This window comes from Pygoscelis adeliae, unplaced genomic scaffold (assembly GCF_000699105.1).
Source record: "Pygoscelis adeliae isolate BGI_AS28 unplaced genomic scaffold, ASM69910v1 Scaffold72, whole genome shotgun sequence".
NCBI lineage: Eukaryota > Metazoa > Chordata > Aves > Sphenisciformes > Spheniscidae > Pygoscelis > Pygoscelis adeliae.
In genome coordinates this window covers 4,395,962-4,421,148 of record NW_008824286.1, presented here as the reverse complement: position 1 = coordinate 4,421,148, position 25,187 = coordinate 4,395,962, and the positions used below count along the sequence as shown (strand labels likewise).

General features: G+C 55.9%; 3 protein-coding genes across 3 annotated transcripts in view; 1 reads left to right on the top strand and 2 right to left on the bottom strand.

Moving 5' to 3' along the window:
• The window catches only part of RPN2 (ribophorin II), a 105,705-nt gene extending 104,169 nt beyond the window's left edge, over positions 1-1,536 (bottom strand). Inside the window, exon 1 of the mRNA XM_009318705.1 lies at positions 1,495-1,536. Coding sequence (XP_009316980.1) covers positions 1,495-1,536 — 42 coding nt within the window. The remainder of the gene's footprint in view (positions 1-1,494) is intronic.
• Positions 1,537-2,112: 576 nt separating this feature from the next.
• EMILIN3 (elastin microfibril interfacer 3) lies at positions 2,113-9,312 on the top strand. Its single transcript, XM_009318703.1, has 4 exons — positions 2,113-2,243; positions 3,410-3,532; positions 6,586-6,833; positions 7,418-9,312. The coding sequence occupies exons 1-4, from the start codon at positions 2,113-2,115 to the stop codon at positions 9,310-9,312; spliced, it is 2,397 nt and encodes a 798-aa protein (XP_009316978.1).
• Positions 9,313-13,069: 3,757 nt separating this feature from the next.
• On the bottom strand, positions 13,070-22,392 carry LPIN3 (lipin 3). Its single transcript, XM_009318702.1, has 20 exons — positions 22,201-22,392; positions 21,804-21,899; positions 20,787-21,022; positions 20,452-20,559; positions 19,885-20,005; positions 19,591-19,714; positions 19,304-19,369; positions 18,352-18,451; positions 18,062-18,231; positions 17,886-17,979; positions 17,597-17,666; positions 16,884-17,003; positions 16,400-16,429; positions 15,983-16,105; positions 15,588-15,736; positions 15,360-15,446; positions 14,102-14,254; positions 13,675-13,786; positions 13,474-13,577; positions 13,070-13,354 (listed from the first exon to the last, which is right to left on the bottom strand). Exons 1-20 carry the CDS (start codon positions 22,390-22,392, stop codon positions 13,210-13,212), a joined length of 2,400 nt encoding a protein of 799 aa, XP_009316977.1. The 3' UTR covers positions 13,070-13,209.
• Between the last annotated feature and the right edge of the window lie 2,795 nt (positions 22,393-25,187).

Below are 25,187 nucleotides of genomic sequence, written 5' to 3'. Positions count from 1 at the left end.
TGTGCTGCAGTCCCGTGTGGGTCAGGGCTGGGGTGGCGAGGGTAGGATGCCCGTGTGTGTTTGTGGGGTGGGTGCATGTGCCTGTTCTGCATGGCACGGGCGCGGGGCTGTGATGTGCGGGAGGGGAGGACGGCAGTGCACAGACCTACGCATGAAAACGCAGACTGGATTGGAGGGAATTTGCCGATTTGCTTGTAAAGCACAGGCTTACTAGAGTTTAAATATGTTTTCAAGTAACCTGGAAAGCTCAGGCAGATGAGGAATGTGGGCTTTACACGTACTATAGACTTTTTCCATTCAATTGCAAAAAGGCTGTTACATTGGTGGGGGGCTCGCCTCCCTCCCCGCTTGTTTGCGAGAACCGTTTCTGTCGGGCTTCTTTGAAAAGGGGAGGATGTGGTGTTATGAACAAGCTGAAATGAATAAAGTAACATTCGAGACGAACAATACTGGCAGTGCCAGTGAGAGCTTTCCAAAACCCGTAACATTTTCCAGCTGCTCACTCTTAAAACATCAGGCTGGAGCTATAAAACTGCTAGCCACAGGTGGGTGAGAAGGAAGGGGGTTTCTGAGAAGGAGAGTGAGCCAGAACCACCCTAACCCAAGTAGTCACAGGCAGGCAGTGTCTATTAGCAGCGGCTAGTAGATCTGCCCGTGTTGGCTGCTAGCTTACTTACAGAGGGGGTTAGGAGTGTGTTTGTAAGTGGATCCTGGATTTATGGATAGACAGTGATTCTAAATTTCCACATGCACACGTACACATGATCTCCCTTCCCTCCAGCTAAGAAAAGTGGCTGGCCTTCGCTCTCGTGTGGCCCTGTGCACGGGTAAATGACTCACTTTTGGAGGAGCGGGGAGCAGCATGGATCCCTGCACACGCTCTGAGCCTGGCAGCCTCTTGCCGGGGCTGAGCTGCTTGCGTCTGGGCAGGCTGGAAATGCCAGGTGCTGCCGGGAGTTGCGGTGCCCATCCCAGGGGAGCAAAGAGCCCTCGACAAGGGGCCGGGGTAGAGGTGCTGGTGCTGCTCCTGGGGGAGCAAGTGGCATGGGCTGGGGGTGTGGGGTCGGGGGGTCCCTGATGGGAGGGAGCAGGGAGATCCGGGGTGTTGGAGGGAGGATGAGCCTGCTCGCACTTTGCTGTTTCGTGGAGAGAGCTCCTGCCCCATGTGGGCTGTTGGAGGCGGAGGAGCCTGCTCGGGGCCTCTGAACGGGGGCACTGGGGGGCTTATGGAAGTCCTTGGCATGGGTAGGGGATGTACTTCGTCTTTACGTGTTCGCCATCGGTGCTTGTCCCTCCTTCACCTGTCTTTCCCCACTCAGAGTGAGCCAGAGCCCCACTGCTCTTTCCGTGGAGGGGCTGGGGAGGGCTGTGCACACCCACCCCCCTGTGCATGCACAGACATACATGCACACGCTCACTCCCCCAAACAGGAGGCACCGCAGTCCTCCCCAAACCGTTCTGCTCCATCGTGACTGTCCCAGTCCCTTCCCTCACCTCCACCTGCCAGAGTTGTCTCAACGCCACCCGGACCATCATCGTGCCAAGCCTGTGAGAGCTGGGCTCAGGCCCTGCAGCTTGTTTCTCTGGTCAGCCCCAAGGCTGCTCTCCACAGGCCATGCAGTGGCGATGCCAGGGGACTCCGGCTGCTTCCCAGCCTGCGGCCAGGCAGCCGAGCTGCAGTGACCTCAGCTCGCACGGGGAGAGCCGGGTCCTCTCGCTTCACTGAACACCTCCCTGCACCTGCAGCTCACGCCGGCCCATCTGTTCCATCCCGCTGACCCTCTGTCTCCACCTCAGCTCTGCACTGTGTGCCTGTGCCCTCCTCTCCTCCTGCTCTGCCATCTGCCACATCCCCATGCCTTTAATCCCTGCCTCAACACACATCCCTGCTGTCTCTGCCCCTGTGGACCAAGTCCATCTGCTCCTGCCGGCAGCTTTGCCTTCAGCTGGAATATCCTTGGCCTCCATCTGTCCCACCAGCTCTCCTGCATTCTTCCCACGCAGCCTTCCTCCTGGCCACCTCATCCTCAGCACCTGGGTTTGCTGATCGGCTCAGGAGAGGTCCTGTGCCTGGAGCTGGCTGGTACCCTGTGGCACCCAGCTGCAGACACGATGGCAGGAGTGAAAAGGCTCCACTCCTTGCACCACCCGTCCAAGGAATCTGAAGAGGTTTCCAGCTTCCATCTGGCTTGGGACCTGGGTCGTGTCCCTGCCTCCATGGCGGAGGAAGCCATGATGCTGCGGCCCAGCAGAGCAGCCAGCCTGCATCTCCTCTCCCTCTGTTGACTGTAACATCACACTTGGTCTGAGTGTGACAGCACCCACAGCAAGGTCCGAAGGCTTTTGGGCTGGACCCGGCACTGGCAGCACTCCAGGGGCTGCAGGTGGACAGACCACCCCTGCCAGATGCTGCTGGAGCTATTTCTGGGATCCTATTCCCATAACTGCTGTTGCTGGTGGGGTTCTGCTTGTCCCCCCAGCCCCTCTCCCCACCCAGGCCATGCTGTGCTGAGCACAGCCCAGCTCTGGTGACAACGTGGCCGTGGCCATGACCATGACAGCAGCAACCACGCTCAGCATCTGGCCTTCTGCAATGCTGTGGCACTGCAGACCTGCTTGGGGGGGCTCTGGGTTTCTTGCAGACAATGAAATTGCTCGTGAAAAACCAGAAGGTGAGGGTGCTCAGCCTGTTCCCAGCACCAAGGCTGATTTCTCAGGCAGGGCTCAACTGCAGAGGGACCGCAGCTGGGGGAGGATGGGGCAGCCACCAGCTCAGAGGGACACTGTGGGCCAGGCACTGCCCGAGGCTGAGCGGAGAGCCTAGCACAGCCGAGGCGAGCAGAGCTGTGTTGAGGGTGCAGGGGTTTAGCTGCACCCTTTTAACCCAGAGGAGAGATGCCTGTACCCACCTGGACTGAGGAAAAGGCATTGCTGGGGGGTGGCACCCTGTGACCTGGAGGACAGCCAGCGGGGCTGGGAAGGGCTGGGCAGTGCTGGCTCCCGTGGAGGCTCTCGGAGCTGGTCAGGTGAAGGCAGGGCAAAGCTGGGGTGCCTGGGGACACCAGGAGCAGGAGCCAATTCAGCCAGCCCGGCCCGACCAGGAGCGCCTGCCTGCCCCTTGCCTGTGCATGCAGCAACAGGCTGGGCACTGGGGGACTTTGCTCCATCCCCGCTCCCTGCACTCCCCCAGGCCCCGCTGCTGTCCCCGTCCCCAGTGGGTGGGGTGGGCGATGCCCCCTCCCCAGCAGCAGCACAAGCTGGGGGGGTCCCTCCAGCTCCTGCCCCCCAAGAGACCTTGCCGGCAGCATTAGGCAGGGCAGGCAGACCTGCCCGGGGACTGGTTGAATAGCCGGGGTGCTGCTATCTGTTGGGGCAGGGGGTGACGGTGTCTCGCTGTGCTTCCCCCTAGGAGCTACTGTGCCTACGTGGTGCAGCGCAACGTGACGTGCACACTGCAGGACGGGGCTGAGAGCTACGTCAAGGCCGAGTACCACAAGTGCAGCTGGGGACCCAAGTGCCCGGGGAAAGTGCTGTGAGTACGGGGGATGCTGGGGCACAGCGCCCTTCCCCTCCCAGCTTCAGGTCGCAGGTCTTCTTGGGTTCCTGAGCCCCCGTGCCACCCTTCCGACCATCAACACGTGTTTTCCAGAGGGCAGTGAAAGGGGCTGAAGGGCTTTTCCTGGATGAGACAGTCAATGGCAGGGCAGCGGTGCTGGGAGGAGGCAAGGTGGGATCTGTCAGGAGGGAGAGGGAGCTCTATCCCTCATCAGAAATAAATCAGGAGACCATGGGAAGCTGAGGGGGTACATGTGCATGTGTGCAGGGAAGCATTTTGTCACAGACCTGCAACTTGGCAGAAAGATGGCAGCTAGGTGAGAGCCTGACCGAGAGGAGGAGGAAACAGAGCCTGTGGCTCAGGCCTTCCTGCCCCAGGAAAATATTTGCCAAACTTTGCCACCTCGTCAGTGCTGGAGGGAAACACCCCGCCGTGCCACAGCTGGAGCCGCAGCCGGGGCAGGGTGGACACTGGGGCTTTGTGCTTTGCCACCCTCCACAGCCCCTGGCCGGGGATGATGCTCCAGGCAGAAATGCTGCTCTCCTGCATCCTCCCCTGGCCCGCCGAGAGTAACAGAGCCGAGCACCGAGGAAAGCCGGGCTGAGAGGGGCTTTTGTCGGAGCCTGGCACCCCTCCTGTGGCACCAGCACGCGGCGCTGCAGCCAGCCGGGACTTGCCGTGTGCTGGTGGTGCCAGGGGCTCTGCAAGCAGCCTCTCCCGGCAGAGATGGGCCGTCGGACCTGCTCGCTGACTTGCTTTTTTCCTTCTTCCCATCACAAGTGCTTTAGCAGCATTTGGGGACTTCAGGACATCCTGCAGCCGCTGGTACCTGTGGCGGAGAGCCCCAAAGCCTCTCCCATCTCCATGGTGTCCGCTGCTTGGCCCCTCCAGCCCTTCAAACAAAACCGGGGCGAAACCAGGGTGTTTTCTGAAAGCAGCTGGACCCGTAGCTGAACTTTCTGCACCGCCTCGGATGCTGCATCCATGCACAAGAGACAAACATGGTTTTTTCCACGTGCTGGGGCCATCAGCTAATGTTTGTGCAGCTGCAATAAATACTTCCCCTTGCTGCCGTTTGGAGCAGGGGGAGAAGGGTTCGGAGGTGCCGAAGGGCTCCGGTCTCCTCTGTAGAGGCTGGCATGACACAGAGAAGGTGCGCTGCCTTCTGGATGCCATCCTCATCCTCACTTCACCCCCTGACAGTGGCTGGGTGCAGCAGTCTCCTGCTGTGGTACATCCAGGCAGGTTTCTACACACTAAGACAGAAGGAAAGACCATAGAAACTCAGCAACGTCTGTAAGAGGAATAACAACAAGAAGAGCTTGTTCTGAAACTGTCCCGTGCCTTTGGGAAATTGTTGATGTTGAGAAATTTTGAAGTGATTCAAAGAACAGAGGATTTGGATTTGCTTTCTCCTCCTGCCCTGCAGTACGCGTAGAGGTGGCTGTATCGCACCGGGAGTCACGTGGAAGTGGCATTGCCCGGGGGCTGCAGCCAGGGCCGGGGGCACTGAGGACCTGGGCAGGGACACCGACGACAGGGGCTTCGCCCCATGTGCTGCCCTGAGCAACTGGATGGGTGCGAGTGCCTTATGCAGCCCCTCCGTACAGCACAGACGGTTGTGCCACCTCCTCCGAGACCTTCCACTGAACGTGCCGGAGAAGAACAGGGGCCCAATTGTGTGTTTTGTTGAAAAACAGCAAACTTCAGGATTTTCAGGCCCTGGTAAATTCAGATTGGAAATTTCCAAAAGGCAGGTTCAAAGCATTGGCGTTTCAGAGGTGGTGAGAAACGCGCCGTCTTCAGCCCTGCACAGCTCAGCTGGGTTGGTGGGGGGAGCACGGGTGCTGGCGGGGTCCTGTCCATCCCTGCCACCTCATGGGAAAGTCCCACGAAAGAGCAGGGAGCAGCTGAGTCCTCCCCGCTGGGCTGGTGGGGACCCCACATAGAGCGAGAGCAGAGAGGGAGGGTGTTAGTGTCCCACCGGGCAAGGAGGTGGGCTTGCACCCTTGTTTGCTGTGTATGGCGGGGATCGATGTTGTAGTGCTCAGATTGGTGGTGGAGAAACCTCCCAGGACATCCCAGCTGGGGGCAGGAGGAGATGTAAGGAGCCATCCCTCTGTGCACACAGCATCGCCCTGGTAAACCTCGCCAGGGCTCTGCTGCTCCCCTGACAAAGCTCCTGCTTGCAAGGCCAGCCCAAGCCACTTAGGCTTCCCATCAAACTGATGCCCTCCACACACAGAGAAAATACCTTTCCAAAGGTATTTCAACCCTCCTGGAGGCTTCAGGACAGGATTACAGTTCAGAAGAGGATTTTTTACCCCACTAGGAAATTCTCTAGATCAATTCAAAGTGCAAAACACCCACAAGCAGCCCAGACCCCTCTTGGAAGTGATCTGAGCTTGCAGGGGTTTTGGAATCACTTCCATCATTTCATCCTGTGCTCTCCTGGGCCAAAAGTTGCCAAACTGTGTGGCATCTGTCACAGTGGTCATCTATCGGGCCAGAGACCAAAGCAATACACTTACAGCAGCTTTTCTAAACTAACAATAGGAATCCCAGGTTAAAAAAAAAAAAAAAATCCAACAAAAAATCCTGTCCAGAAACCACAGATACATAAATAATGGCTCTGCTCAGATAGTCCCTCCTCACCCCTGGGCTGTTTGTCAGGCTTGTCTAGTTGTGTTACCAACTTGTTGGGGAGAACTCTTCTCTCACCATGTGCTGTCACACCTGCACCTCGTGGTCCAGTCCTGGAGAGGGTGGGCACATGTTTTTGGAGTGCTGGTTAATGAGCTGTGTCCCTGGACAGGCACTGAAATGCTACACTGAGCTGTGGTGCAGCAAGAGCTCTTGGAGGAGGTGGGTCATGGTCTGCAGGTGCAGCACATGGGTCTCAGCCAGGCTGTCCCACGTGCCCGGATTTCCCACACCCAACAGGACCCATGACCCCGCTCTTCTCTATTGCTTGACGTTGAGGTTGCTTCTCTAAACTGTCTTCTCTCTTCCTCCCCTCTCCTGGAAAGGTACCGCACCTTCTTCAGACCCAAATACAAGATTGGATACAAGACAGTGACCGAGCTGGCCTGGAGGTGCTGCCCAGGCTTCATGGGAGAAGGGTGCCACGACAACCCGACCGACCAACCCGGCCTTCTGCCCCGACATCCCAGCCCTAAAATGCCTCCAGGGCAAAAGATGTTTCCAATCCCCAGACTTCCTCCCTATCCAAAAAGCCACCCTGACCTGTTTCCAGGACCAAAGAAGAATCAGTATGGTGAGATCTCGCTCCTGCTTCACATCCCCAGGTTACCACGCTGCCGTCATGCTCTCAAACCTGTTCTTTCTGTTCCAGCACACGGCATGAATTTAGCAAACCTTCGGTGGGTGACGTGCTTGCTGATCAGAGACCTGACATTTGAGTGCTTTGAGGATCACTTTCTTTTTTAATCTAGTTTCTTTCAAAACGTGCCCACTTGCTTTTTTAATCTAGTTTCTTTCAAAATGTGCCGCTTCAAAATTGCCTTTCCTCATTGCTTTAAAGCGTTTTTCCATTAATTTGGGGGTCGATAGAGTGTGTCTCAAGAGGAAGTTCCCCGGGCTGTTCTCATCACCTGCTGTTGAACTTGGGAGCAGAGGGCTTGATCCCAAGAAGAAAGAGGGTTTCCTGATCGGCTTAGGAAGAGATGTAGGGGAAAGGAGGAAGGGTGGGCCGATATTTTGCTGAAATGGCAATAAGACGGAGGCAGGAGCTAATGTTAGTTAGTATGGAAAAGGACTCAAATCTAGAAGATAGCCAAGGAGGGAAGTTAAAGGAGCACCGGCCCTGACTGTGCCCTCTCTATTTCTTTCCCTGTGCAGGCAGAAAGCTGCCCGGCCTCTTTGGGGACCGCCTGGATCGGCTGGAGGAGGAGGTGAGGCGCCTTTCCCAGTCCTACGACAGCCTGCACACCATGGTGAGCGGCCTGGGGGACCGCCTGCGGCTGGCAATCCAGGAGGACACCACCAAGATGATCGGCTCCCTGATGAACAGCCCGGGCGCACCTGACTCGACGGTGGGCTTCGGCATCATTCCTGATGGCCTGGTGGACGTGGCTGACAAAGCCGACATCGCCACGTACCCTCCCGTGGGGGAGATCCTGACCAAAGTGACAGAGGTGAGCGACGTGCTGAAAACCAAGGCAGATTTGCTGCACGAGGTTCGCGGCATGGTCCTGGACCACGACGGGCAGATCAAGCATCTGCTGGAGTCAGCCCGGCCCTCGCCACTCACCTCCATCGACCTGCTGGAGGAGTACGTGGACACGCGGCTGAGCAACCTGCGTGGAGAGCTGCTCGATGGCTTCGAGAAGAAGCTGGGGAAGATCCAGACCATGTGCGATTTCCGGATCCAAGAGGTGCGGCAGCAATGCGAGGAGGAGAAAGCTGCCAACCTGCGGCTGCAGCAGACGCTGGACGGGAAGGAGCTAGAGATCAAGAAAGAGATCTCCCAGCTGGAGACCCAGATCCAAGGGCTGACAGTGGTGGAAAGCTGCTGCAGCAACCTGGACTACCTCACCGATCGCATGAACATCCTCGAGAAAGGCCTTCACAGCATCTCTGAGTCCCAGAAGAATTTGCACTCACGGCTGGATGGAGAAATCTCCACTGTCACCCTAGGGAACCTTTTTGAAGGGCGCTTTGAGGACCTGGAAGCCAGACTCAACGCTACAGAGAGAGAAACGGGGAGCTGCTGCTCTGGTATAGAGGACAGCATGAGAGGCACGGTGGTAGCAGAGGTGGATGGCATGAGGACTGCCTTTGAAGATAAAATGCAGACCCTGGAGGACAGGTTCATGACTATAGTGGGAGAGCTGAACAACATCAGTTCTCCTGTGGGCATGGACGGAGCGGTGGTGCCCGTGCTGGAGGGGGAGCTCGCCAGCATGAGGAAACGGACGGATGAGACGCTGGAGGTGTTGCAGAATCGCCTCGTCACACTGGAGAGCACTTGTTCCCTGGGCTGCACCTCCGCCTCCAAAGATGTGGAGACCTTCCGGACAGAGATTGAAGACTGTCAGAACAAGAACCAGGACCTGCTCCTCCGGATGGACAGCAACTACGACCTCCTGCGCAAGCTCAACGCCACCATCCTGGAGATCCAGCGGCGAATTGAAGAGGAAGCATCGGGGACTTTGCAAGGGGAGATCACCTTGCTAAAGATCAACCTGAACACCGTGAGCAAGTCTCTGACGGGGCTCAAGGACTCTGTCTCCCAGTACTCTGACACCGTGACGCATGTCAACTCCTCACTGGATGAGCACGAGCGGAAGATCGAGGATGAGGTCCACTCCATCCAGGAGAAAGTCAACGACCAAGGCTCCCAGCTCTTCTTCAGCAACCGGCGCGTCCTGAACCTCAAGGGAGACTTGGAGCGACTCAAAGCCAGGATCGTCAGTGACCTGAGCTCCTGCAAGAGCGTAGCCCATGACCTGCAGCAGGAGATAGCTCACTTTGATGACCGGGTGGCCCGGGTGGAGAGCGTCTGCGGCAGGCTGGGTGCTGTCACGGGGAGCCTGGACGGCATCAGGGACGAACTAGAGAAACACACGGGCAGCCTGTGGGACTACATGGACCACATGAACGGGACCCTGGCTGCCCATTCTCAGGAAATAACGGGACTGAAGGACAACCTGCTTGACTGCCAAGCCAAGGTCTCCGAGCTGGCGGAGCAGGTCGGCCACTTGGAAGAGCAGGTGGAGGGGAAGCAGCATTAGCCACGCCACCACGCGCTTCTTCCTCCTCCTCCCCGTGAAGGACAGGATTAACTTATATCACACAGACTCGCTCCAATGTGACAACAGTTCTTGGGATAATTTTTTTAATGAAAAGATAAATTAAAAGCTGCTACAAACCCTTTTTTTTTTTTTTTTTTTTAAATCTTGTCGGCCCCACTTTTCCATAACTCTGCCATTACAGTACTCGCCTCCCGACACTCAGCAGCTGTCCCGACCCTGGTGCAGCAGGGTCACTGCCTCCTGGCCGGGGGCGTTGCTTTGGCTCCCGGGCTAATGACCCCAGAAGGACAATTCAGGAGGCAGCTGGAGGCAGGAACTTTTTTTTTTCATTTTATTTTTGTGGATTTATCGCTTCTTGAAGAAAAAAACCCTGTAGTTGTCAGTTGAGGAATAGAGTTTCTCTGAGCTAAAGACCACCTGCGTCTTAATCCAGGGACTGAGCAGAGCCAGCGCTCCTTCCAGGGAACAAAACTCACCACAAGAATTGTGGATTTCAAAGAACACCCGTATTCGCACGTCCCCCTGGAAACTGCCTTCCCCTCTCCGAGACGGCAGCCCTCCTCATGTATGGTAAATCCATTTATACTGCTCACTCCTTCATGCAAACGCACATGCCTTACGGAGCATATGAGGATATGCATTAGGAAAACACACATATGCATATATATATGCGATATGTGTATATGTATTTTTGAACAATCCACTGTCATGGTGCTCATCCGAGTGCAAAGTTTCCTCTTGCTGCCCCCACGTCCCTTGCCGTGTTTCGAAGAACCACACTGAGCAGCTAAAAACCTCTGCAGCAGCATTTGGGGGAGGGCCCGTGATCCCTCGGGGCTGCCGTGCTTTGCAATCCCACTTTGCTGTGCTCTCTGGTTAAACCTGGGACTGACATCAAGGGTTATGGAAAACTTGTGTCTTCCCCAAAGAGACATGTGTCCGTAGGTCTCCGCAGAGACCAAGATAGGCATGGAGCAGTCCTGTCCTCCAGCTCTAGTTCTCTCCTGTTTTATTGCTTAAACTGTGAACGTGGTTTCCCTCATCTCGTCCCGGGGCAGGAGAGCTGCAGCTGCTCCAGGGTGCGAGCGTGAGGCTTTCCCTGTCTGGCAGTGTGGGAGCAGGAGCCTGCGCCCTCCTTGTGTTCTTCTGAGCCCACTGGGATGCCAACAGCCCCGGGGACATGCACCAACATGGAGCCCCAGGGAGGAGGGAGGCAGGGCACTTTTGAGAAGACCTCTCGAGACCTCACGAAAACTGAAGTGATTTACCCAAGGTCACTCTGGTTTCCCACAAACAGGCAGGCTGGAAAAGGTCGTACTTGCCCTATGGAGCAGGTGCCTGGACCATGCGGCGGTTGCACACAAACCCCACCTCTCCCAGGGAGCCCAGCACGGGTGTCCTCCGCTGCTCAGCCAACAGGGACTTCGTTACCAGAAAGGATGAAGAGGAAATTAAAGAGCCTCCATCTGACCAGCTCTGGCACTTTATAGCAGAGGAACATATTTTTCTATCAGCTCAGCGTTGCAGCTCATGGACCCTTCCACACCAGCTAGCCTTCAGCTCCCACCTGGTGCCCAGCACCCTCACCAGGCTGCCCCTGCTCTTCTGCGCCACGATTCCCCCCCTGCCCTGCAAAGGAGCAGCTCTGTGCTCTGACCAGCACAAAGCAGCAGCAACTCCCAGCAGAGATGCATCTGGGCGCCTTTTCTCCTCCATAAAAACTGGATGAGCTCCCTGAAACAGATGCTTCCAGGCTGGGGAGGACCACAGGGATCACCGAGTCCAGTGCGCCGCGTCATGTTACCCTGATGCATAAAAGCTCTTTCCCCTGCCAGAGGAGCGTGGGCCATCAGCTGTACGAGCAGGGAGAGGGGACCTGGCCTCCCACCGCTCACTTACCCACGGGGGCTCGCAGGCTGCTGGATGCTCACAGCACCAGAATCCACTCTTGCTGCTCTGGGCTTTGCTGATTTGGAGCCGCACTGCAGCTGCTGAGACACTTCTCCAGCTGAGAAGCAACCTCCAGCAACCTTTGGGCATCCTGCAAAACCTGCTCTTAGACAACAAAACCTTTTTTTTTTCTTCCCCCCAGCCCAAGGAAGGAGTCTCAAGCTAGCCCTCGGCATTTTGCAGTGGGCCAGGGGAGCCCTCGCCCCACAGGAGCATCCTGCCCGAACCCCCTCCCCATCCCCTCACAACAGGGAGAAAAAAAGGCTGCAGCAACCAAAGAGAAAAACTAAGCCAAGGGCCAGGCTCACCCCTTCCCAGGCCAGGGCTGGGTTAGAGAGCAGCTGAACAGCAACAGCTTCCTCCAGCACAGAGGGAGCTAGGACTGGCCGTAACAAAACCAGGACAAGGAAGAAGTCTGACCTTCCAGAAAATGGTGCTATGTTTGGACTATTCCTGACTAGTCACTTGAAGATAGGGACAGTTTCTATTTCAGTTCTCAGCTATTCGTGTTTAAAAAGTGAAAGGAACTTTGTATAAAAATAGGGCATTTTTTTTTTTAATTTTTTTTTGCTTGCAGAGAGGGAAGGAGATGGTGCCCGCGTGCTTGTCCTTGCACAGGCAGCTTTCCAAGGCAGTTGATAACTGATCCTGTTAAAAGACTGCATTTTGTTGTTTCTAAAACCTTGTACATTTGTTCAGATTTTAAAAGCAAAAAAGTGTTTGTACTGGAAAGGAAAAAAATAAAGTATTTCTTGCTGAGGTTGCCAGGATCAAGATGACTTGTGTGGCTTTCAGAAAAGCAGAGCTAGAGGTTAAAGCGCAGAGGCAGGCACACTAGAAGGAGATGATTTGCACTCGCACACAGTGGTCAGGGAAGGAGAAGCTGGATGGCAGACTGGAGCCCAGCAGTGCTCCTGCCTGTTTTGTTTCATATAGTTACAGCCGAGAGCTCCCAGGGCAGGGGCACCAGGCTGCAGTGCTGGCAACCGGGTTTCAGAGAAGTCCCCCACCCAGCATGGGGACAGGCTGGTTGAGTCCCAGCCCAACCCTGCTTTAGGACAGCTGAGCTTTCCTTCAGCGCTCCAATACAGGGGCACAGGAATAAGCTCCTGCCCTAGCACAAGACTGTGGCAGGCTGCCGGCACGGGAGAGATTCACCCCCACGCACACATACATAAAGCCGGGGTTTGCTTCCTGTGTCAAATCAATTTTGCAACCCTTACCTGAAAGTAGTAGGCAAAAAAAAATTGAAATAAGTCCTTTTCTAGTGCAGCTGCTCCACAGGCTGAGGAAGCTGTAGGTCCCGCTCCCATCTCCACCTTTTTCAGGGCACTGCAGCAGGATAGACCCGACCACATTTGTAAAAGGACATGGAGCCTGGCTCCCACTTCCATGCACAGGGCTACAGTGGACAAGAGGCAGCCTGGATTAAGGCACTATTTATTACTTATTGCTATTAGTGAAGAACACTCAAAACCCCAACAGCTTCCATCCACCTTAACGAGATGTTAAGCCACAGGACAGCTTCGCTCCACCAGCTACCAAACTGCAGGTAGCTGGACTGTCTGGGAACACTGGTCATACTGGAGGTAGAAATAGCTAAGCCAGAGGCTCATCAATAAATAAGACAGTGATCCACCACCACCTATAAAAAAGAGCCAGGCTTTAAAAGTGTTAAGAACATTAAGAAGAGACCGAACTTACAGGAATTTTAGTTTAGTAAATGGAGTTTTTATAGAGTCAGAACTCCCTCTCCACCCCCCTTTGGTCCCCTGAGAAGGGGTGTTTCTAGTGCAGAACACAACCCGTATTAGAAGTGCAAAATGCCTGAGCAGCAAACAGGGAGGAAGAGACGCATCTGGACCATCCAGTCCTGGCAGAGGACACACAGGAGAGTCCTGGGGCAGGTCTCCACAGGTAATGGGGTCAGGAGAAGGCATCCAAATCAACAGCAGGCAGTGGAGGTCTCCAGTAGGCAAAGTGGCTGTACTCTGGACACACCAGAGCAAGGCTCCCACTCTGTCCCAGGGGAGGGAAGATAAGCTCCACTAGCTCCGACAGCCGCTCATACCTATGGGTGTAAGAAAGAAGTTGCATTGGGATTTTGTTTGCTTTTCCACCCCATAAGATGCTTCTCTGGGTTAAAGCCAGGTTAATCCAAAGGTGCTGAGGAACAAGCAGGTCACTTACGTTGACTTGTGGTTCTTCGTGAGCTCCTGGATCAGCTCTCCTCTGGGGTTGACCGTGAATATGCGGCTCTCTGGCAGGCCCACTTGCTTGTAAGCGTAGACATCCTGCCCAAGGAAGGCCAGCAAGGCATGAGAGCTGCAGGAAGGCACCACCACCCCCCCCCAGCCTGAGCACTCCCTCCTCCCCAGGAGACCCGCTCACATTGGCTCTGTTCCCAAAGGCCGCATAGAAGGGCAGCTTCGTGGCAAAGAGGTTTTGGATGTCCATCAAGCAGGCAATCTTGAATACCTCTGGCTTCTTCTCAATCACCTCCCTGCAGCACAAGACACACAGAGAGCAGAGGTCAGAGTGACATCAGCTGGCCAGGGCTGTGGGCAGCCAGGCTGTCCAGGGCTCAAAGAAGTGATTTGAAGGGCAAGAGAGATTTTGTGCATCAGGAGCTTCACCATGAAGATCCAGGGAGGGCAGGCAGTTCCCCTGCTGCCTCCCATGAAAGGCATCCTGCACCAAGGAGGCCAGAAGCAGTTTAAGGTTGCGACATCCCTCAGCGTCAAGCTGGGGGGAAGGGGGGTGCCATCCCCAGGGACACAGGAGGTGCAGGGCTGGGGAGGAGGAGAAGACGCAGTACCTGTGGAAGGCAGAGAAGAGGCTGCTGGGGGCAAGCAGGATGGGGCCCTTGGGGAGGGCACAGCCTTGCTCCTTGACCCATTTGAGGTAGCCTTTGGTGATGTGCGCCATGCCGATCGCTCTGGCTGAGCAGTAGAGGAATTTGTAGCCGTTCCTAGAGAAAGCAGAGGGAACCCCTCCGAGCTGTGCCCTGGACAAGGCATTTTCCTGCTCCTGTTCACCCCTTCAGCAAGCAAGGTGACTTCACAAACAACGTCACTCACTTACCCAGGGACCCAGGCTAAAACCGATCCCCATCTGCCTCGCTGCTGGGGAGCGGCGCTGGAGGGGAACCCCGTACCACCCTCCAGGCCCTTCCCAGCAGCCGCATGCCCATCCCGGCTGCAAAGCACCCTTTGCTGCTTGGTACCCGTGCACCCAGACGGGAACCCCCAGGCCAGCACCTCTATCACACCAGGCTGTGTGTGGCTCGCAGGGAGCTGGACACAGCCCCTGCAGACCCTCAAGCAGCCCGCACGGCTGGATAGGCACCTCGGGCAGAGCGGGCATGGTGCTTTTGCGGAATCGGAGGTGGCAGGAGGCAGCCGAGGTGTCAGCGAGAGCAGCCCCAGTCTCGCAGCAGCGCACCCGCAGCCCCCCGGGGAGCGGGAGCCCCGTGTTTCCCCCTCGGGGCCGGGACGAGCCATCCGCGGGCCCACAGTGCCTCTTAGTGGCCACAGGTGCCAGGGACGGAGCTGAAGGCCGGGCTCCGCGGGGACCCACTGCCAGACTCCGCCCGGTGCGGGGACAGCATCGCACCTCGGGGCGGGTCGGTCCCCTGGGGGCACGGGAAGCGGTAGCTGGGCGCCCAGAGGGGCAACCGGCACCGATCCATGGGGCTGAGAGTGCCGGCTGGACCCCTGTGCCACTGCTGCGCAGCGACCCAAAGGTATTTGGCTGTGCCTGTGGCCTCTCGGGTGTAATCTTGTGCGATCTCATCTCCTTCAGTGCTCAGCTACATCTCCCCAGAAAAGCCTCCACGGACACACGCTCCTCCCAGGGAAGGCAACACAAGCATCTGCTCCCAGCTCCCAAGGGAGGCCCCCTGCTTTCACCCCCCAATATCATCCAGACAGCACAGCAAGCATCAGTCATCACTGACAGCAGAAAATTAGGCTATTTTGGCCAGCGTCTGTAAGGAGCCCTGACTCTGGCTCCCACTCAGCCTCTCCTCCATCATCCTCCTGCTTCCCTTTGGCCTCAGTTGATCCAATACCTACAGGTGGATTTTGTGGAAGAGTTTAGCAATCCCACGATGAGTCCAGTCTTTTCCCAGATGTGGCAAGATGTGCCCAAGAGCATCTGACCTAGAAGGAGAGGAGACCAGGTTAGGCTGATCCAACCTGGTGGGTATCTGGAAGATGATGTGGTTTGTGGTCCCTCCTAGCTGCTTACGCAAGCCTTGAAAGGACACTGTGCCCTAATGGGGGGGGGAAAAGACCCTTTACTTGGTGATGGTGCCGTCAATGTCTGAGATCACCACCTTGTCATCCCAGTTCCACAGGTAGATGGTGGCCTCACAGCGGCATGTGCCCTGGTACTGAGTCGTCACGCTGAATGCCACCTCGTTGGGGCCATCCTGCAGATTCAGTCTTCCCTGCGGCAGAGGGGGAACAAAAGTGGTACACCAGCACTGATTCACACCAGTCCAAGGCTTGCCAGAGGCCAGACTGCCACCTGGCCAGACCAGAGACCCCAAGCCTCTACAGGGTGGCCACCCAGGGCAAAATACTTGGATGCCCTATAAAAAATTAGGTCAGGAATAGAGAAATCCCTGTTTAAAGGGTGGTCTCACACCTACACACACAAGCAGGCAGTGAAGGAGGAGGAGTAAAGTACATACGATTTGTTCAGAGGAGAGCCGCAAGGATTTCTTGTAGGTTGGCTGAGATTTCTGTGCAGGGGCATCCACTGCTAACATGTCCCTGGGGTGCAGGGGCTCATCGTCACTGGATGACACCTCCTCCTCCTGCCTATACAAGAAAAGGAAGAGCACCTTGGCTTTACTCTGCAGACCATGGCTTTCCCCATGAGCAGCAGGGGATATCTGGAGGGGACCCAGGACAATGCACCCACCAGGAAGCGGCCATGGAGGAGCTTGGCTGGACCGGGGTCAGCCAGAGCCTTAACAGAGCTTTCTGCCCTCATGCATTAGGTAGACTTGGGAATAAGTGGTCATTTAGGAGGAGAAGAGATCATGCATAGACTCCTAAAGGCAACCTGGGAGGGAGACACTCACCTCTGCCGAGCAGAGTCATGCTGCAGCATCCCCACGTTGGCTTTCCTTGGCCTCGACTGCTGCAGGCAGAGAGTGGCATCATTAGCACCTCAGTGCCACGGGCAGGAGCAGGGGCTGCTTTGCTTTACTGCCACTCGGAGCAGCGATACCAGAAAAGACGTGGCAATGCGCCCCCCCGCCTTTATGATGACATTGGCCCATGGAAGAGGAACCACAACCTGGTGCTGCGGTGGGGCAGGGAGACCAGCAAGCACACGTGGTGCCTGGGCTGTGGCATGAGGGGCACAAGGTCCGCTTTACTGCATTACCAGTTGTTGGTAATGTTGGTTAACGCTGCTCAGGTATTAGCAGACCTGAGGAGACAGCAACAGCCTTCAGAAGTCAACTTGCCACCAGGTCCCTCTGGCCGCTCTCGTACTCAGCCTCAGGCCATCCCCAGGACCCTGCTACTCTCCTATCCCCACCCCTGCCAGCCACCAGAATGACTCCTGTGCCCTGGAGACACGGTTGTCACAGCCGCCACTGCAAACACCTCCTCTGCTGGGAATTCTCTCCTTCTCCAGGAGAACCACCACCTGCTGCCTTTCTTGGGCATCTTCTCCTTCACCAGTTGGTCAATGGTGCTCTGTGAACATGGCAGAACATGAGATGAAGTCAGTCCTCAGCCCAGGGAGGACTGGCTCAACAGGCTAAGGAAACCCTTGTCCAGGCAGGGTTTCCTTTGCAAAGTTATTCACAGGATAAGATGCGTGACTCCTGCCACATTGTGAGCCAAGATGGTTTCGGGGTGCAGGGTACAGTGACTTCTTCCCTTCATGCAGCTTGAAAGAAAAAAGAAAAAAAGATCTGGATGCCTTATTCCATACAATCCCAGCCAGGTCTACAGAGCCCTGGAGCAGGCTCATGCAGTCCCAAATCCTCCAGGCTGCCAGGGCACCTAGCTCTGGGCCAGCCTTGCACTGATACAACCATCAGAGCAGATTTTTTGACAAGGAAAGCTCTCTCTCCAGGCATCAGTGGTACCCAGGTGTCTAAAAGCCACCCTGAGGTGCCTCTGGGGGGAAGGACAGACCTCAGAGTTTGTGGGCTGGAATGATGTTCAGCTCTGCCCCAGAGTGCCCACAAAGCCCCAGATGGGCAGCTTGGCCTCTTGCAGCCCCACTGCGCTCTTCAAGCCCTGCTGAGAAGCATAGCCAGTAAATGTGTTGTGCCACTGACCTCAGGAATGTTCCTCTGGAAAGCCTGCAGAGACAGGACCATGGGAGCAGCCACTGCCCAGTTGTAATACCTGGAAGAAGCAAGAGGGATAGGAACTTCACCACGCCTGGAGCAAGGGCTGTTTCCAGATCACCATCCTGCAGCATGGCCAGAAGGTCCCCTCCCACAACTACTGCAGTATAATCATTGTCTGGGATGGAGTCATACTCCTACAGGAGTGTTTCTGTAGGGACAAAGGGGCCACACTGGTCATCTTGGGATGAAGCAGCAGGAAGAGCAGGCCACTCACTTCTTGTTGATCAGTATCACCAGGTTTGGGTCATCGATGAGTCCTGGATTCTCAGCAAACTGCTGGTAGGAGACCATGTGCTCCATGAACTTCTCTGGTGGGACAGAGGCTGTGTCATGCCACTGGTGTATATAACAGATTTCAGGACAGCAGATTCCCTCTTCCCTCCCACCTACCACAAGAGATCTGCCTGCTGCCCCCCAGGCCTCCGCACAGCGACAGGGCAATCGTGGGCATTGAATCAGAGTCGGAGTCCATGGGGCTGTCAGCAGGCAAGTCAGACGGCAGCTGGACACACAGAGAGTTGCTGAGGTCTGCCACAGGCTTTGAACTCCGCTCCATGTCACTACCAGCAAGAGAAGAAACAGTGGCAGCACCAGGCAATAGCTTTAGACCTACCTCCAACCTTTGCTGTAAGGGAATTGCTCAAGAAGGTCTGAGCTTGGCCAGCTGGGGCAACCCATACCTCCTGGGGAAATAGAGAGCCACCTGCTCCTCATCCAGGTTGGAGAGGTCTTCCAGGTAAACATCACTGGGACCCAAGTGAGGACTTCTTTTGGTGGATCCTCAATGCACAGACAGAAGGAAGAGAGCTTAGCTGAATCACCTTTTCCAACCACCTCAGTATCTATTGAGAAAGCTAACAGCATTTTCCTCTATCATATTTGTACATCATATAAAGAAGGCATCTATTTTCCTACTTGAAAAGCTGCCTTAAATCAACAGCAACAGAAGTACCTCAAGACACCTGCACTGGCATAAGACCGCTTGCCAAGAGGACACAAAGGACAGGCCAAAGTCCTGACTATGTTCTGCTATGACAATCTGAAGGTGCTATTTGAAGTTAGCGCCATGCAAGATAACACTCTGATCTCCCTCTTTGTACAATGAGGAATCCCAAGCGTCTCTTCTTCAGGAAGACCATTTTGTTCTGAATTTATGCTGGCTGGAAGAGTAAGATTGGTTAGGACAGGTAATAACACAAGAGTGTTTTTAAATACACTGTCAAGGGAGAGATGTGTGTTTTTCTCTGTGTGATTTTCCACCTGAGTTGGCATGCTCAGCATGAAGACATAAGTCAGGCCAGGTGCTGCCAGACACTTCAAGTTAAGGTATGGTCTACACTGCTGAGAAATCTTCTAAGCATGCAAAAGCAGAGACATCCGAGGATGGACTTCAGGAAATGTAAGGCAAGAAAGCCTTCCTAGGGATCTGGGTGGTCACTGAAAGGAGGAAACCTGAGGAATGTCTCTTCAAAGCTGGTAGCACATGGAGAGGGCAAAGCAAATATGTCACACCTTGAATACCCATGACAGTCATGAAGGAGTTACACTGAATGAACAACCCAGCCCCCCATCCAAGTCAGATACATCTGCAGGCTCAAACACCACTTCCAGCAGCACCAGTCACCCACTCACCTTGTCTCCTCTGGTTTTCCAGCTGGGGCTCGGGGCCCTCGGGGGCCGGGCCCCCCCCGCCCCCCCCTGCCTCAGAGCAGCGGCTCCCTCAAAGGGCTCCACATCTGGCTGAACCTCTGGCACAACATTCTCACCTCCCTCCTGTTTCTCTTGTGAGGCTGAGGAGACCTCCAACAAGCTCTCTGCCCCTACAGCCCTGGGGATGTCCTTCAGCCTGGGGAGGCCATTCCCATCGTGGAAACAAGGTGCACCCTGATGTCCCGCTGGGCCTGGACCTTCTTCCAGACCTTCAGAGGTGGCAACAAGATGGGTTGCCTCATCCACTGGGATTGGTGTCACAGAGACAGTAGTTGCTGCAGTAGCAAAGGCCTTTGTGGACTTGACTGGTTCAACTCGTTCCGATTTATTCACCTCAAAGAAAGCAGAAGAACAGGTTTGAGGATGGGAAATTGCCCAAAGCATCAGGCAGAAGAGGACAACTCCTCTAAGGGTGCCTGGCCACAGCCTCCTCCACTTTAGCAGCTGGCAGGAAGGGGGTGTCTGAAAGGCCTGCAGAGAGAAGAGCAAGAGCAGGGACTCACCTGAGGGAGCCTTCCCCAGGTCCACTGCACATGGGATTCAGCCCCTAGAGCAAAACCCTCCTGCGGTCTGATCTCCAGCTCAGAATCACTTTTGGGAGAAGATGGATGGCTCAGGGTGGGGCTACAAGAAAAGAAGGGAATGTGGGACCTCACCTACCCTACAGCCCCATGCTTTTCTATCACTGCAAGGACATTTATGGCCAAGAACCCTGTAAGGTTGGTTTCCCATAGGGTCAGTTCTGCCCCATAAGACTATCACTTATGAATGAGCAAGACCTATGGAAAGCTGAGGTCCAAGGAAGCAAAGTCCTATGCCACCAGCTGTCCAGAAGCAGCTCAGCAGCAAAGGCAGGAGAGCCTTGTGCACGCAGGCTTCTTGCATCTGTGACCGTGGCCAGAAGTGTCCCCTCATTGGCTCCGAGCTTTCCTCCAGCCACACCAATTCAGGCCAGGAAAACCTGCTCTCCTGACATCCCCAAATCCCTTTTCCTTACCACCTTCCCAGCCACAAGGCACATCCCCTGCTTTCACTAAAGCCGAGCAGATTGCCTTGCCTCTGCCCGTTACCTGTCCACAGAGGCCAGCTCCCCATCAGAGTAAGGGTGCATCTCTGGGGATTGCAACAACCCGGTTTCTTCTCGGGGGAGATCAGTGAAGGAGAAATACACTGAGTCACTGCAAAGGAGGAAAGAGGTCAGTTATGCAACCCTCGGGCACCAGCCTCCTCTCCTGGAAAGCTGGCAATACCAAACTTGACCATTTCCACGGGCTTTCTACTCCACAGGAGGCTGGGGTCCAACTCAAAACACTATCCCCATGTTTCAGTACTTCTGGGCATCACCAAGCAAACCTACAGGCTCGACCCACCCACCGCATCACCCTGCCCAGACCAAGCCACTCACCTGGGGGCTGGCAGCTTGCATGGCTCCTCCGCGGACATCTTGCTTTTGGTCTCCTTGCAGCCTTCTAACTCAGAGTCCAACGCCTCCTTCCGCTTGGGCTTCCTCCTGCGTCGTCTCCTCTTGCGCAGGGTCCCTTCAGCACTGGAGGCCTCCTGCCCATGAGAGGACTGAGCGGCATCCTCCGGGCTCTCTGCCCTGGGGATGGGGGACGTGCAGAGGCGGGAGGGGATGCTGCCCTGCAACAGGGATGGAAGAGCCCATCAGCTCCAGCGCCCTCTTTTCCAGCCTGGCAGCTTATGGCTCTCATCTCTGCAACATACGCCACCAGCACAACCAACACCGAGCCCTCAGCTTGGGGTGGTTTTGTGGATAGGCCCAAAAGGAAAGATTCTGTACATGCAACATGTGAGTAAAGAAAAAAACCATCCAAACCCAGGGTTATCCAGCCACAAGCTAAAGACATCTTTAACGTGGGCAAGGAGAGGCGGGCAGGAGATGGCACCACAAGACCAGAATTACAAAGGCTGCAAAATGGGATTCGGCTCTAGAGCCCTCTCCCTGCTCTTAAACCCAGCTCAAGCTAGCAGCAACCACAAGTCAGCCTGGGTAAGAGCTGCCAAGATTTCTGGAAGCCACAACTAGTCTCATCCCGCTTCCCAGTAGAGCGGGCAGCCTGCCACAGCATCTGGCTCACTCTCATCCTCATCACAAGATCCCCCAAGAGGCCAAGCTCCAAGATATCTGCCTGGCTGGCCAGCAGCCATGCCCAGAGAGGAAGGACAGCCTGGTGCAGATATTTGGTCTAATGCTTCCACAGGGTGCTCCACTGCCCAGATCCTCCACACCGGTTACAAGGTCCTTTGAGTAGGAACCTTTCCGGATACACAAAACATCAGAGGGGATAACGGAGTCACCCTGGGGAAGAAGAGCTGTCCAAACCTGGTCCTTCCACCTCAGGTCTGCACTTCCAGGTGGTCACAGCGGGACACAGACCAGCAGCACCTCTTCATCACCAACCTCATTTTCCTCTGTCTCCTGGACGAAGAAGGCCTCTCCATTGTCACCCAGCTTCATGTGCAGGTCCACAGGCTCCCCATTGATTTCAATGTCAACCTGGCAAGGGGCAGAAGAAGCCTGTCCATCTGAACCCACTCACCCGTCAGCATACAGGAAGGCACTTCCCCAGGGAGGGGACGGCTTGGGGTTGCTTGCAGCTGACAGCCACCCAGCCTTTGAGGCAAGGGACCTCTCCCAGTTTTCCTGGGAAGCAGTCCTCCCTGGAAGAGGATGGGTTCCATTTGGGGCATCCCCTCCAAAAACTGGCAAGCACCCCTTTCAGCAGGTGGGGTTATGGAAGATCTTAGGTCTGGAGACACCAGAGAGGAAGCATAGTCCCAGGGCAGGCACCACTTACCACCTTCTCCTTGGAGCGCAGCACACCCAGCTTCCCAAAACGCACGTGAAATGGAGAGCACTGGAAGGAATTATCAGGCTGCCTCACCACAACCACATCGATGCAGCCCGTCAGGGTGGCAGGGTTCAGACCCCGGTACAGCTCCTTCACCGTGACGAAGACAGTCTCAGCAAGCTGCCCCACGTAGTTCATTGTTTGAGACTGCAAGTGAGATACAGGAATAGACTCAGGTGGGGAAAAAGGGCTCCAGCAGCTAAATGCTATGTGAGTTTACTCTAGGAGAGTCATTTCACAGCTGCAAACACAGCCCCATCATGGGGACAAGTAAGCCTCTAGGGAAACTGAGGCAAACACGTGAAGGGCCTTGATGGAGATCGGCCAGGGCCTCTGTAAGCACCAGAAAACAGGACAGAAGTCAGAGCACTCATTATTGCATCCAGCTTGGAGGAGAGAGACCTTTGCCATTGGGATGCACCATCACATCTGTCCCTTGGGAGGACAAATACTACCTCACAGCAACACTTCGCAATCAAGCTGTCAACATCCTGTTCAAACAAGAATTTGGTTGGCAGGAGACCTCCTGCCCTGCACTGTCCTTAAGAAAAAAAACCTCAGGGCAGAGAGGTGGGAAGTCTGAGGAGCTGCTGCATACAGCACATGCTCACTTTGAACAAAGTCCAAGCTTAACGTTTCCCACTCGGAGGAGAAGGCATCCCACCTAGGCATTGCCGAATCGGCCAGACACGGCCCTTGTTAAGCCAGAACTCCCTGGTCTCCATGCCTTGGCCGCTGCCGCCATCATCCACCTTCCCAGGGAATCCCAGCAAAGGGGCCACGCTGCCCGGAGGACACCTGGACAGCTCTGCAATGCCATTTTCACAAGGCACTGCTGCACTCCGAGGTTGCACGGCTCCTGGTTTTCATTAGCAAGAACACAAGGAAGGAAAAGCCTTGCCTGCTTCCTGCTCATCCCCTTGCCCGCTCACATCCTCTAGCTGCTCTCTCCCCAAGTAGAAACAATTCCCCTCCACCATGCTGGAGGAGAGGCATAGATGCAAAGCCAGAGATTCACGTGATCCATGCTGGGGCTCACAGGGCAGCCGTGCCTCCAGCCACACAGGGTGGCACACAGGCTCCAAACCGCTCTCATGCAGCCCCCCTTCCTGCAGGCCACCGCTGGCAGCTGCCTCCTGGTCAACGCGTTGAAATCCCTGGAGTATTTTCTTGCAGATCTATGTCAGGGTGCTGGGTGTTGGTCCCAGCCCCTGGCCCAGAGGAGCCCCTTGCTCGATTTGCTCAGCACCAGCAGGACAACAGTCTTGGTGTCAGTGCATCACACCGGAGGCTGAGGACCACAGAGGCTGAGCACAGCTTCCCGAGCTGCCAGCTCTGCACCCCACCTCGCCCCAAGGAGAGGATGACACAGGATGACCACTTCAGAAGGACCACAGATGAACTAAAGGAAACCTCTTGTGCCAGCAGCATAATCAGCTGATGGCATGGTGTCCCCAGGGGCTCTCAGTACAGCGCACAGCCAACCCAAGGGACGGCCAGTGAGAGTTGGCTCCTTACCCAAAGGAATGAGGACAAGCAGGTGCCACCCGACGAGCCCTCTGCCCCAGCAGGCACCCAGCCTCTCCAGTCTGTTTTGCATGAGCTCAGCCCCGTCCCGTCCCCAGACATCGCTTTGGGAAGGCGGTCTGCATGGGGAGACACTGTCCCCGCTCCACGTCCCGTCCCCCCTGCCTCTCCCTGACAGCCAGAAATAAGCCCAAAGCCTGGATCCTCCCTGGGGGGGATGACAGCAGGGAAGCGCTAGCTGGCTCCCGAAGCTTCGGTGCCTCCATCAGCTCTGCTGCGAGCAGGGCCAGGGTCATGGGGCCAACCTGCTGAGCCCAGCTTTCCCGGGCAGCCCTCCAGCTGCCTTCCCCGCTGCGCTGCAGGGCCTAGCAGCAAACAGGAGAGAGCTCCTCGTGGCAGGGGGGGCATTTTCAGAGAGGAGGAACAATTGGGCTGGCCCAAATGCTCCCAGGGCAGCGCGGATGGGCTCCTGGCTGGGATATACGTTGAGACAGACCTGAAAAGCGCATAGGAAAAAACCTGGGCAGATAAACCTGCATGGCCTGTGGGGTTTGGGACAGGGGCTTAGAAAGACTCCCCAGGAACTGCCCCACATTGAGCAGCACCTTCACAATGAACACAGGGTGCAAGGGCTTAACACAGTGCTGCAGCCACCCAGCAAAACATGCTGCTGAGCGCCTCGTGCCAGGGCCACGTCCCCTCTGCAAAGCCAGTGTTTCTCCCCCCTCCACAGGGCTTCATGCCCCATTGCCTCAATTGCACAGCTGCCCCCTCCCCAGGCATCTGCCTGCACATTGCTGGGGACCCGGCTCAGCCCCAGGGCTCAGGGCAGCGGGAAGAGGAGGGCTCTGGTACAGTTTTCAGCTCAGTGAGTTTGACTCCCGGTGGATTTCACCCAGGACAACTGGAGACAGGCAGGGACCAGAGAGAAGAGGCTCAGATTTCTCACAGCTCTCAGCCCCACCATGGATGGAGCAGGTCCATTAGGGAGATGAAGAATAAGTTACACTCTGGAGAGAGATTAATAGGGCAGGAGAAAGTGTTTACAAGCCACCCCAAGGACACCAAGCCACATTCAACAAATAAACCCTACAGAGGAACGGGGCATCCCCACACCTCAACCCCAGAAACAGCAGGGTCACAGCCCTCCACCACACAGCTCTTGCAGAGGGCAAAGGGGGCAGTCCTCCCCCACGGAGGCAACACAGCTCACATTCACCTCTCCAGCTAAAAAGCCTCCCAAAATAAGCCAGATATTTTCCTAACACCAGCCTGCTCTGCTCCTCGGTGGCAGCAAGCTGGGCCACCCCACGAGCAGCACACCCTTCCCACCCTGCACATCCACGCTCCCCGTCCACCACACGCTGCAAACTGCCCAGAACCTTCCCCATTACCTGGGCAGCTGC